Source organism: Asterias rubens, chromosome 21 (genome assembly GCF_902459465.1).
Source record: "Asterias rubens chromosome 21, eAstRub1.3, whole genome shotgun sequence".
Classification (NCBI taxonomy): Eukaryota; Metazoa; Echinodermata; class Asteroidea; order Forcipulatida; family Asteriidae; genus Asterias; species Asterias rubens.
Window position 1 is genome coordinate 3,953,544 of NC_047082.1, and position 12,657 is coordinate 3,966,200.

The 12,657-nt window shown below is 38.0% G+C and overlaps 1 protein-coding gene and 1 long non-coding RNA gene across 2 annotated transcripts; one reads left to right on the plus strand and one right to left on the minus strand.

Moving 5' to 3' along the window:
- Nucleotides 1-621: 621 nt before the first annotated feature.
- LOC117304886 lies at nucleotides 622-5,186 on the minus strand. Its single transcript, XR_004520625.1, has 3 exons — nucleotides 5,096-5,186; nucleotides 2,193-2,327; nucleotides 622-1,343 (listed from the first exon to the last, which is right to left on the minus strand). It is a non-coding gene; the product is annotated as an uncharacterized LOC117304886 (long non-coding RNA).
- Nucleotides 5,187-6,488: 1,302 nt separating this feature from the next.
- On the plus strand, nucleotides 6,489-10,619 carry LOC117304582 (nucleoside diphosphate kinase 6-like). The gene is made up of 5 exons (XM_033789107.1): nucleotides 6,489-6,779; nucleotides 7,400-7,502; nucleotides 8,229-8,352; nucleotides 8,717-8,793; nucleotides 9,937-10,619. Exons 1-5 carry the CDS (start codon nucleotides 6,684-6,686, stop codon nucleotides 10,113-10,115), a joined length of 579 nt encoding a protein of 192 aa, XP_033644998.1. The 5' UTR covers nucleotides 6,489-6,683; the 3' UTR covers nucleotides 10,116-10,619.
- Nucleotides 10,620-12,657: the final 2,038 nt, after the last annotated feature.

Here is a 12,657-nt window from a genome sequence, read left to right on the forward strand (position 1 = left end):
TAAGGCTATAGTCTTGCAACCATTTTCAAGCAAAATTTGATAAAACCATAAGGCTATAGCCTTGCCTACATTTTCAGGCAAAAACCATAAGGCTACCATTTTCAAGCAAAATTTGATAAAACCATAAGGCTATAGTCTTGCAATCATTTTCAAGCAAAATTTGATAAAACCATAAGGCTATAGTCTTGCAACCATTTTCAAGCAAAATTTGATAAAACCATAAGGCTATAGTCTTGCAACCATTTTCAAGCAAAATTTGATAAAACCATAAGGCTTATAGTCTTGCAATCATTTTCAAGCAAAATTTGATAAAACCATAAGGCTATAGTCTTGCAACCATTTTCAAGCAAAATTTGATAAAACCATAAGGCTATAGTCTTGCAACCATTTTCAAGCAAAATTTGATAAAACCATAAGGCTATAGTCTTGCAACCATTTTCAGGCAAAATTTGATAAAACCATAAGGCTATAGTCTTGCAACCATTTTCAAGCAAAATTTGATAAAACCATAAGGCTATAGTCTTGCAACCATTTTCAAGCAAAATTTGATAAAACCATAAGGCTATAGCCTTGCCTACATTTTCAGGCAAAAACCATAAGGCTATAGTCTTGCAAGCAAAATTTGATAAAACCATAAGGCTATAGTCTTGCAACCATTTTCAAGCAAAATTTGATAAAACCATAAGGCAACTGATTCTGCTAAGACCTATGCTTTAAGTGCTGATGTGATCTGCGTGTTTGCATCACTGTTGATGGTTCCAAGGCTGCAACAGGTGTTTTACTTGTCCCGCACGCGACTAGAGAAGTGCACAGTAGTAGACCACGTCAGCACGCTTTCTCAACTGATTCTGCTAAGAATGAACGCTTTAAGTGTTGATGTGATATGCGTGTTTGCATCACTGTTGATAGTTCCAAGGCTGCAACAGGTGTCTTACTTGTCCCGCACGCGACTAGAGAAGTGCACAGTAGTAGACCACGTCAGCACGCTTTCTCAACTGATTCTGCTAAGAATGAACGCTTTAAGTGTTGATGTGATATGCGTGTTTGCATCACTGTTGATAGTTCCAAGGCTGCAACAGGTGTCTTACTTGTCCCGCACGCGACTAGAGAAGTGCACAGTAGTAGACCACGTCAGCACGCTTTCTCAACTGATTCTGCTAAGAACGAACGCTCTAAGTGTTGATGTTATATGCTTGTTCACATCACATGTTGATAGTTCCAAGGCTGCAACAGGTGTTTTACTTGTCCCACACGCGACTAGAGAAGTGCAAGCAGCAGTAGACCAGGTCATCAGGGTTTATCCAACATGTATGGTCCAGTTGATAACAGACTTTGGTTTGAATCTGTAATAAACAACAAGAAACTGATTAGTTGATTGAGAAACAATCACAAGGGTTAAGTCCTGCAGTTTAAATCAATTTGGGCCTAAAACTAAAAGAAATCACAAGGGGGTAAAGCCAGCAGTTTTAGCCAATTTGGGCCTAAAATTTAAAAAATATAAGGGGTAAGTCCAGCCCTTTTAGCCAATTTGGACCTTTAATTAAAAAAAATCACAAGGGACTTACCCCTTATATTTTTTTTAATTTAAGGCCAAAATTGGCTAAAACTGCTGGCTTACCCCTTGCGATTTAAGTTTTAGCAAATTTGGGCCTAAAATTTAAAAAATATAAGGGGTAAGTCCAGCCCTTTTAGCCAATTTGGGCCTTTAATTTGAAAAAAAATCACAAGGGACTTACCCCTTATATTTTTTCAATTTAAGGCCAAAATTGGCTAAAACTGCTGGCTTACCCCTTGCGATTTCAGTTTTAGCAAATTTGGGCCTAAAATTGAAAAAATATAAGGGGCAAGTCCAGCCCTTTTAGCCAATTTGGGCCTTTAATTTGAAAAAAAATCACAAGGGGTAAGTCCAGCAGATTTTGCAAATTTGGGCCTAAAATTGAAAAAATCACAAGGGGTAAAGTCCAGCAGTTTGAGTCAATAATTTGCGGCTTAAATTGAAAAATCACAAGGGGGTAAGTCCAACAGTTTTGTCAAATTTGGGCCTAAAATTGAATAAAATCACAAGGGGGTAATTGTCCACAAGTTGAAATGTAAATTTGGGCATTAAATTAAAGAAGAAATGATGTGTTGACATGTGCATAAGAATGCACTTGAACGAGCTATTTTTATTGTAAACTAGTGTATTTCATTACCTGTTGTTCAGTCACATGTTGGTAGTTGCAAGGCTGCAACGAGCTGTTGTAATTGTCCCTGTAGACTATAGGGTAATGCGTGATACTAGACCAGGTCATCATGGTAGGTCCAACTTATAGAAGACTGGTTTGAATCTGTAATGATAGTAAACAAAAATGAACTGATTGGTTGATTAAGAAAGAGAAACAACGGGTAAGTCCAGCAGTTTTAGCCAGTTTGGGCCTTAAAATTAAAAACCACAAGGGGTAAGTCCAGCAGTTTTAGCCAATTTTGGCCTTAAAATTAAATACCACAAGGGGTAAGTCCAGCAGTTTTAACCAATTTGGGCCTAAAATTTAAAGAATCACAAGGGGGAAATGTCCAGCAGTTTTAGTAAATTTTAACCTAGAATTGAAAGACCACAAGGGGGTAAGTCCAGCAGTTTTAGCCAGTTTAGGCCAAAATTTGAAAGATTTTCCAGGGGTAAGTCTAGCAGTTTTAACCAATTTGGGCCTAAAATTGAGAAAATCACAAGGGGTAGGTCCAGCAAATTTAGTCAGTTTGGGCCTAAATTTGAAAAAAAGATCAAAAGGGGTGAGTTTAGCAGTTTTAGTAAATTTGAGTCTAAATTTGAAAAAGATCAGAAGGGGTAAGTTCAGCAGTTGTAGTAAATTTTGGCCTAAAATTTGAAAAATCACAAGGGGTATATCCAGCAGTGTTAGTCAATTTAGGCCTCAACTTGAAAGAATCAGAAGGGGCAGGTCCAGCAGTTTTAGCCAATTTGGTCCATTGAGAAAATCACAAGGGGTATTTAGTCCAGCAGTTTTAGTCAGTTTGGGCCTAAATTGTAGGGGTAAGTTTAGCAGTTTTAGCCAATTTAGGCCTAAAATTAAAATAATCACAAGGGGGTATGTCCAGCAGTTTAAGCCAATTTAGGTCTAAAATTTAAAGAATCACAAAGTGTAAGTCCAGCAGTTTAAGCCAATTTGGTCCTCGAATTGAAAACATCACAAGGGGTATAAAGTGATCCAAATTAGGCCTTAAATTGAAAGAATCACAAGGTATAAGTCAAGCAGTTTCAGTCAATTTGGTCCTTATATTGAACAAATCACAAGGGGTAAGTCAAGCAGTTTCAGTCAATTTGGTCCTTATATTGAACAAATCACAAGGGGTAAGTCAATCAGTTTTAGCCAATTTGGTCCTTATATTGAATAAATCATAAGGGGTAAGTCAAGCAGTTTTAGCCAATTTATGCCTAAAATTTAAAGAACCAGCAGGGGGTAAAGCGCAGCAGTTTAAGCAAATTTAGGCCTTAAATTGAAAGAATCACAAGGGGTAAGCCCAACAGTTTTAGAAATTTCTGGCCTAAAAAGGAAAGAATCAGAAGGAGTAAGTCCAGCAGTTTTTGCCAATTTGGTCCTTAAATTGAGAAAGTCACCATATAAGTCCAGCAGTTTTAGTCAGTTTGGCCCTAAATTTGAGGGGTAAGTTTAGCAGTTTTAGCCAATTTAGGCCTAAAATTGAAAAATCACATGGGGTACTAAGTCCAGCAGTTAAAGCCAAGTTAGGCCTAAAATTGAAATAATCATAGGGGGTAAGCGCAGCAGTTTAAGCCAATTTAGGCCTAAAATTTAAAGAATCACAAGGGTTAAACCCAGCAATTTTAGCCAATTTGGTCCTTTTTATTAATAAATTACAAGGGGCAAGTCCAGCAGTTTTAGACAATTTGGGCCTAAAATTTAAAGAATCACAAAAGGGGGTAAGCCTAACAGCTTCTAGCAATTTGGACCTAAAATTGAAAAAATTCACAAGGGGTAAGTCATCCAACAGTGTGGGCCTAAAAGTAATAAATAAAAAAAAAGGAATCAAAAAGAGTAAGTCCAGCAGTTTTAATCACAAGGGGGTAAGCCCAACAGCTTCAGCAAATTTGGACCTAAAAATGAAAGAATCACAAGGGGTAAATCCAGCAGTTTTAGACAATTTGGTCCATAAATTGGAAAAATCACAAGGGATAAGCTTCAGCAATTATAGACCATTTGGTCCTTAAATTGAAAAAAACACAAGGGGTAAGTCCAGCAGTTTTAGCCAATTTAGGGCTAAAATTGAAAGAATCAGAAGGGGTAAGCCCAACAGCTTCAGCCAATTTGGACCTAAAATGGAAAAAATATCACAAGGGGTACTAGACAATCTTGGGCCTAAAAGTAAAAAAAAAAAAAAAAAAAAAAAAAAAAGGAATCACAAAGGATAAGTCCAGTAGTTTTAGTTAATTTGGGCCTAATATTTAAAGAATCACAAGGGTCTGTCCAGCACTTTTAGCCAATTTGGACCTTAAATCACAAGGGGTAAGTCAAGCAGTTTTAGCCAATTCGGGCCTTGGTGAGTCCAGCAGGTTTATGAATTTAGGACCTAAAAAATAATGTTAAAAAAATCACAGGGGTCCATATCAAATTTGGGCCTGAAATTGAAAAAGAAGTTGCAGGGCTAAAATTGAAAGAATCGCAAGAAGTAGGCCTAAGTCAAGCAGTTTTAAACAATTTGGTGCTAAAATTGTAAGAATCACTAGGGGTAGGCTGGAAAAGTTTCCGTATGGCGCCACCACTTTTTCATTCGAAATAAAATAATATAGTATCTAATTTACCTGATTGATATATCCCTTTTTGTGAAAATGAGTGAAAAAGCGGTGGCGCCATACGGAAAGTTATCCTTTTATATCGAGTGAAAAAGTGGTGGGGTGGGTATGTTCAGCAGTTTAATCAAATTGACATTTGTATTATAGGCCTATCAGTATCAGTACACATACGAGTATCACATGTTTTCAAACCTGCCGCCGGCCCAACAGTAATTCCTACAATTTGCTTCATTTCGAACCCCATAACCACCGAAGGATATCTTCAAGTTATACTATAAGTAATTTTCAACTCACCTCTATGACTTTCAAGTTTTTCCATCCGCTGAATTGACGACAAAACGTGGAAAGTTGAAGAGAAAACATTGAGTCTCAGCGTACCAGAAAAAGTCCGCCATTTTGTATGCGCGCGCACACGGCGCGGCATCGTGCATAACAAAGCCGCGGCAATTTCTGTGGGTGAAACTTTCAACAAGGGGTATTGCAAAAATAAAAAAAACTCAGTGTTCAATGAGCTGTTCAATTAAATAAGTACTTCGATTACAACGGGTATAGTTATTTCTACCATACTAATTTGACAATTGGAGGGGGGATATTTAATTTGTTGTCCCTAAAAATGTAGCGATCACCCCTCCCAAAATAATGGAACTTGAACCATAAGGATAACACGTACATTTGATTCATGTAGAAACAAATTAATGAATAACTTTTTAATTATTAACCATCTCAATATATTTCGGTAAACTTGCGTTTATTTTCAAAGCCTCATTTACAAAACTGCTTATGCATCAAAAGTTGCTAAGCACATGCAGCATGATGTTTGCCAGAGTGTGGTAAGCTGAAATAACATTATAATGTACAAAATGTTACTCAGTATCCTGCTTAGCTGTGCTTAGCAGAAATAAGGATAGGCTTCACCTCCTTTGGTAACCACTCTAAAAATAAATGACCATCAAAACTACGTAACTTCAGAGGGAGCTGTTTCTCACAATGTTTTGTACTATCAACCTCTCCCCATTACTGGTAATCAAGAAAGGTTTTTTATGATGATATTACTTTGAGTAATTACCAGTAGTGTCCACTGCCTTTAAATCCGAGAAAGGCTTCATGCCCAGCCTGAAGCCGTAACTATCTCATGTATCTGAAAGCTATGTCACGAGTTGTTTTTTCCCCTTTTTCCCCCAAAAATACTGAGCAACAATTTCTGAAAGTTTGGACACACCAAGTGATAATAATTTGACAATCACCTACTACACTTGCCTTGAATTTGAAGTTATAAAATTGGACCCTGGACAGCGACTAAGTGTAGGATAGCTTTAACGAGGATGGGTACAGAAGAGGACACCTGAGCTCCCTCTTCATAGAACTCAGTTGCTTAACTTTTCTGCCTATCAACTTTGAGCAGGATAGTTATCGGATAGGCCCTACCTCAGGCAGTGTCACATATTGTACACATGACATGGCCCTCACTGGTAAACTTATTCTGGTAAGAGGCTATGAAATGAGACTTCGAAGCCCCTAATAAATATGTTTTTCAAAAGTTCTTCAGGAACTGACTTTCAACAGGCTAGGTATGTGGGGTTGCTGGTAGGCTAGCCTACGCGACTGTCGTCAGGATCGAGCGCTCTGCATTCAAGCTCTTCGGCGCGCTTTATGTACTGATGGTGGTCAATAGAGGGCGGCATAACAATCAAACATGGCGCTTTGTTATGATTGATGTTCTATCAGTAATGTAATTCAAAACATCCGATGAATCGATCTCATCTTTTGCTTTAAATCAGCCAGTTATTGCATGGAGGAAGGAAAATGGTTAATGTAGCCACTGTATCATAACGTATAGTCAGAAGACGTGTATGACCTCAACGGTGACAGTTTTTTCGTAAGAATGAATTCAGTAAAGTATGTCAACAAGTTAAACTCGTTAACGTTAACATTGGCAATAATAAAACCGGATGTAGTCGCCCATCCTCGGAGATGTCAGGTAGGATTTCTACCATTATGGATAATAAACCGTTTACAACCTTTTACTGTGTTACCATCCATTGTATCTACCGAACAAGGAAGGGGCCTTTTCGTGCCCAAACTTTGTCCACAATTGACATTGTTCACTAATCAATCTGCAGAAATTTCCCCGACCTCGGCGACATGCCTGACATTTGCAGGCCTGTATGCTTCGTTCTTAAAAAGGGCAAGGGCACCAAGGCAATGACCAGGGGGCATGGAGCGATCGCCCTTTGTGCCCCGCCCCTGTAAAGTATCAAGCCTGCATTTTGCGGCAATACTTTTGGAACAAACTTAAATTGGAAAATCTTCTACGTACATGAAACTTTTTCATCATAAAGCCTGAAGGATGAATTCTAAATATCTCCCTGATTTTATATAGTGATTTTGTTCTTTATTAAATGTTCCACAAGTCTCACTGGCTCAAGATTGCAAATGCTTGCAATAACTTAACCCTCCTCCCGGGAGGGTTCATTAACGCAGCTAACAATTGCAATTTCTTTTTGCAATGTTCTTTCAAATCTTGACAGCTATGTTTAATGAAGGCGATTCATAAATATTTAAAGTCGATTCGGTATTATAATTCTTGGTATATTTTAGGCAATCAAGCAAGTGATGCTGGACAACAAGTTCTATTTTGTCCGCTCACAAGAAAAGCAATTACTACGAAGTGAGGCTGAAATATTCTATGCAATTCATAAAGGTGAGCATGATGATCTATACACAAAAACAAGTAGCAGTTTACCCTTTAAGTAAACTTCTTCTACGTCTATCTACAGTGGCCGTGTCTGAAACAGCAACTTTGGTTACAGCTGGGGAGGTCGCGCGTGTCTGCCTATTCTTCAACACTGGCAGACGCGCTGATCTAGCCACAGCTGTAGCCAAAGTCGCCTTGTCTGACACGGCCTAAGTTCTTGGCAAAGTCCTTTATAGTCAGGATATAATGCAAGTCAATTGTCCCATACAAACATCAATTTTGAAAGAATGGTCAAAGTAAACAAACTACATGTAGTAGAGTTCATGTCAAATGTCAAGTCAACTGCTAGTCACTCTGGATGTCACTGTAGAAAGCGGAGGGCAAGCCCTGCAGACTTGCATTGTGAAGGGGCACCAAGGCTATGACACGGGAGAGGGGCACCAAGGTTAAGACCAGAGCAAAAATGGGCACCAAGGCCAAGACATGGGGCAAAACAAGCACCAAGGCCAAGACCCAGGCAAAAGGGGGCACCAAGGAAAAGCCGAGAGCAATTCGGGGCAACTAGTGGGCCTAGGTCAACGCCAGGAAAACAATCGCACCAGAGGGCCAAGACTAGGGCAAGAAGGGAAAATGACCTCATTATTGATCTGATGGGGTTATTTGTAAAACTTTTTTGTTTAAAAAACATTTAATTTTAATGTTTGTAAATTTTTCCCCCTTTAACTTTCACAGAAAAGTTCTTCTTCAACCGTCTGGCTGGTTTCATGTCTAGTGGGCCATTAAGTGCTCACATCCTTGCCAGACATGATGCCATAGCTCATTGGAGACATCTAATGGGACCGACAAAGACATTCAGGTCTGTCCGATCCATCAGTCATCTACTCAGTTAATTTCATTCTTGTCACAGGCCTGTTTGCTTTGTTTTTAGAAAGGGCAAGGGCACCAAGGCATTTTTGCCTTGGTAAAGGGCACACTACTAATGAGGAAATTGTAAATTTCTACTGTATCATTTCAAGGGCACCAAGGCAATGACCAGGGGGCATGGAGGCAATCATCTTTGTTGCCTCCGAAGTATCAGGCCTGTCTTTAAATTTCCCTTTTTTAAAATCTTTTATAAAATATCCAAAGCAACAGTCATAAGGACTTGAAACTTTGCATGATGGAAATAGTTCGCAATGTAATTACATTGGTTTTGATTCTTGTTTTCCAATCACCCACAGAGCTAAGCACGATGCTCCCGACTCCTTGAGAGCTAGGTTTGGATTGACAGACACAAGAAATGCAACCCATGGTTCAGGTATTATTATTATGATATAATTCAGGTATGGAAACCAAAGATACCTCATAAGTGAGCTTAATCACTGTGACTTGCAAGCCTAAAGGAAACCTGTAAACAGGGGTTCTTGCTTTTTGAACCAGAATAGCCAAGGGTAACCCCTTCTCTGCCATGATACATGTAAGTGTTCTGGGTTCTTTTACCTGCACTGCCAATCAAGTACATGGAATCTACCACTTAAAGACCTGCTTGAACGAAAATGTCAAGTCTTAAACTTTGCTGAAATTCACTTAAAATGTTTTCCAAGAATAGGGAAATCGAGTCATATGACTATAAAAAGATTTCAATTGTGTTAAAAAACAATCATTTTGAATGCCCTTATCCAGTGCTTTTCTGAGAGATTTGCGAAAAGCCTTGTTACGTAATCACTCTCAAAACGTCATCTCTGGGAGCTCCAATTTGTAAAGCTGCTTTGTTGCAGCGTGGAGGCATAACAAAGCAAGCTCCCAGAGATGACGTCAGCGGCATTGTCCTTTAACGTGCTCTCAACGGCAGAAGTGTTTTTAGTTTTTCCAAAACCTTTAGGTTGGGGCCTGATTTTGTAATGGATAATTACTAAAAATTCAGAAGTGTGCACATATCAAAATTACATTGAAATGGTGAACAAGTGCATTATAAACAAGTTACAATACCATTTCCGTTGAAAACATTCCGCTCAGGTAGCTGTTTAATGTCACATCTGAAAGACAAAGTAATCATGGTCTAGGAAATGCCAAGACCGGAGCTCAAAACCACACTCTGCTGATCAGAAACAGCTGAAATGGTTTGGGCCATTTTTTTTGTTTTTAAATGCCAAATGAGCAAACCTACCCTATACACATTCATTGAGAATTGTGTATAGACCTTTCACAACGACCCATGCGATAAGGTCGTGGGCATTCTTCGTTGCTTATGCAGCTTGCCCCGAACCTCGAGTATGAGCGATTCACCGATGACCGATTGAGCCTAAATTTTCACAGGTTTGTTATTTTAAACATAAGTTGTGATACACGAAGTGTGGGCCTTTGGACAATACTGTTTACCGAAAGTGTCCAATGGCTTTAAGTGAACTTTCAAACTTTGAGAATTGACGTAAATGTTTTTGTTTGTTTCTTCCACATCTAGATTCACCAGAGACTGCCAAGATTGAAATGGAGTTCTTTTTTCCCGACTTCAACGTCGATGACTGGTACAGGGACCAAGAGCCATCCTTCAGATCTGGAAATGTGAAATATTGCGATGAGAAAAACGAGCATTATATCATTAAGGATGTCATCGACGATAAAGAATTCCCGGATAGTTGACATCACCATATTGTAATAAACCAAACAACTCAGAATATTTGGGTTTTTTTTTTTCTTGAAATCTCTGCTCCGACTCTTTTTTATTTTGATGGATCGTGCGAAATCTTCTCTGCTCCAAATGTCATTTAATCACACCTGATCAACTTTTTTTCGTTTTAAGGGTTGTATTACTTGTACTTCCGATTTATTTTTTACTCTATTTAAATATATAAAAAAAGTGTTTTCATTTACTATACACTTATTATTTCTATGATATTGAGATGGGACTCATTTATTTAAATACATTGTATGATGCCGTCTCAAGTTTGGATTGACAGACTTTCGGATCACAGGGTTCAAGTACAATTTTGTTTTAGCCAGCCTGAACTATTCCTAATTCCCTGCTGTTTCCTCTGTCACCCATTTCCTGTCCTTACCCAAACTACCTCTAATGTTCCTTTAAAGGGTGGCTGCAGTGTTTTTTAAAATAATTTAAACGATTAAACATGACTTTTTAAACCTGAAATATTTTTTTATATTTTTTATTAAATGCGCAAGTATTTAAAAAATGGTTTACAAGAGATTAGGGGAACCCACCCCGCCCCTAAAAGGGGCATAAATGTGACGTCATGTCGGGAACCCGAGCCGTCGAGGCCCCCTGGCTGCGTGCATATAGAGACGTGTGCACTGTGTGGCCTGGTACCAGACACTTTTTGCCGACGATATGTTTGAATTCCCGACGTGACGTCGATGGTAGGGGGCATGACTTTATTAGCTAATTAGGCACGTGAGATATTTCGGGGAAAAAAAAAAACACATTTTATTGAGGTTCAATACATATATCAGAATTAAATGACAGCAAAATTAACTGTTTTATTTTAATTCACTGCAGCATCCCTTTAAAGGTTATTCCTTGAATTAAATTTTAGAAGTAATAAGATTAAAATTCTTAATGAATTATTTGTGTGACAGTGGTGTGAATATTTAATTGGCCGATCTTATTTGCACTATATCTCAATAATAATAATAATAATAATAACCGTATTTAAACCGCGTCTTTTGCCAAAGGATACAAAGTGCCAGGTATTATTACTGCAAGGAGTGGGACGAAGTTTGAGATATAAGACCAAATCCTTAAGCACCATATAATGGTTTACAAGGTGCTGTGGTGCAATATGCTGCCAATAAGAAGTATACATTTGACCCTCAAACTGTTTTCGGTCATGGACTCGTCTTGAATTGTTGATGTGAATTTCGGCCAAACATGGCAAATGGATTCACCGCCTATTTTAGATTTAAATTTAACTCTTCCAAGTGATCAGTTTAAAGCTTTGGTCCAAACCTTGACTACAAAGGTTATAACACTCTCTAATTAGGTGGTGGATAGAGAATATTAGTATATTGTGCCAAATTTGTGTGAAGTATAATCGGTTTATAGGATTTGAGGCATTTCCTGGCTAGTAGAATGAATCTAGATACACACAGAAAGTTACCGCAAACCAAATATATATAATGGGTTTGTTTTTCATTGTGATTTCTGGATTAATCTTTAAACAGAGTGACACATTAGAATCCCACCACAGAGTGTCCCATTAGAAAACAAGTTGATGTCTTTAAGAATGCTGTGTTGTGCATTTTGCATGTTAACATTTTACATTATAACAAAAACGGTGTGCATAACATAGGTCAGATTTAAAATGAAACATAACTTACATGGTTTAAAGATGGTCTTGGTGGAAAACTTCCCTTGAAATATTTTTGCCTGAAATGCTGTAGTTTTTGAGAAATGAGTCAAACATAACAGCCTCACAGTTGCTGCAGTCGAAAAATACACTGCCCAGCTATTAATTTCAAAACGCGATGAGTGAAAAGAATGAAAACATGTAATGGGGTTTCTTATTGTTTCTCATGACTAATGAGTGTTTGAGCTTTAGCATCAAAGCAAGGCGTTAAGGACACAAGTGGTGACACTTTTCCTGATGATGTTAACAGTTTAACAAGTGGTCTTTAAAGGCACTGGTCACTTTTTTGGTAATTACTCAACATATGGTTTAGCATAAGAACTTACTTGGTAATGAGCAATGGAGAGTTGTTGATAATAATTAACATTGTGAGAAACGGGAACAATGGTGTTTTTTCCTTCATTATTCACTTGCAACTTCGCAATGATGGGATACACCAAGCGAAAATACTGGTTTTGACAATTACCAAAGGTGTCCAGTGCCTTTAACAATTACCAATGTCTTCCTGGTGCTTTAAAGACCGGCCTCTGAAGCGAAATATGTGGAAAGTAAAACTGAATTATTATTTACAGGACAAGTCGTGACAAGTATAATAATAAGCAATCTTTATTCTGATCCAGAAATGGATAAGTACTGCACCAATACAGCATCCCATCCTATAAAAAGAAAAACAAACACAAATACATAAAAAGTTGTTTTAAACGTACTACTGTCACTAATCATGCAGTCTTAAATCAAATTCGTTAAACCAAGAACATAGCTATTTACAAACACACACGATGATATTCAAAATTTGACATTAAAAGGGCTGAAGGTCAAAG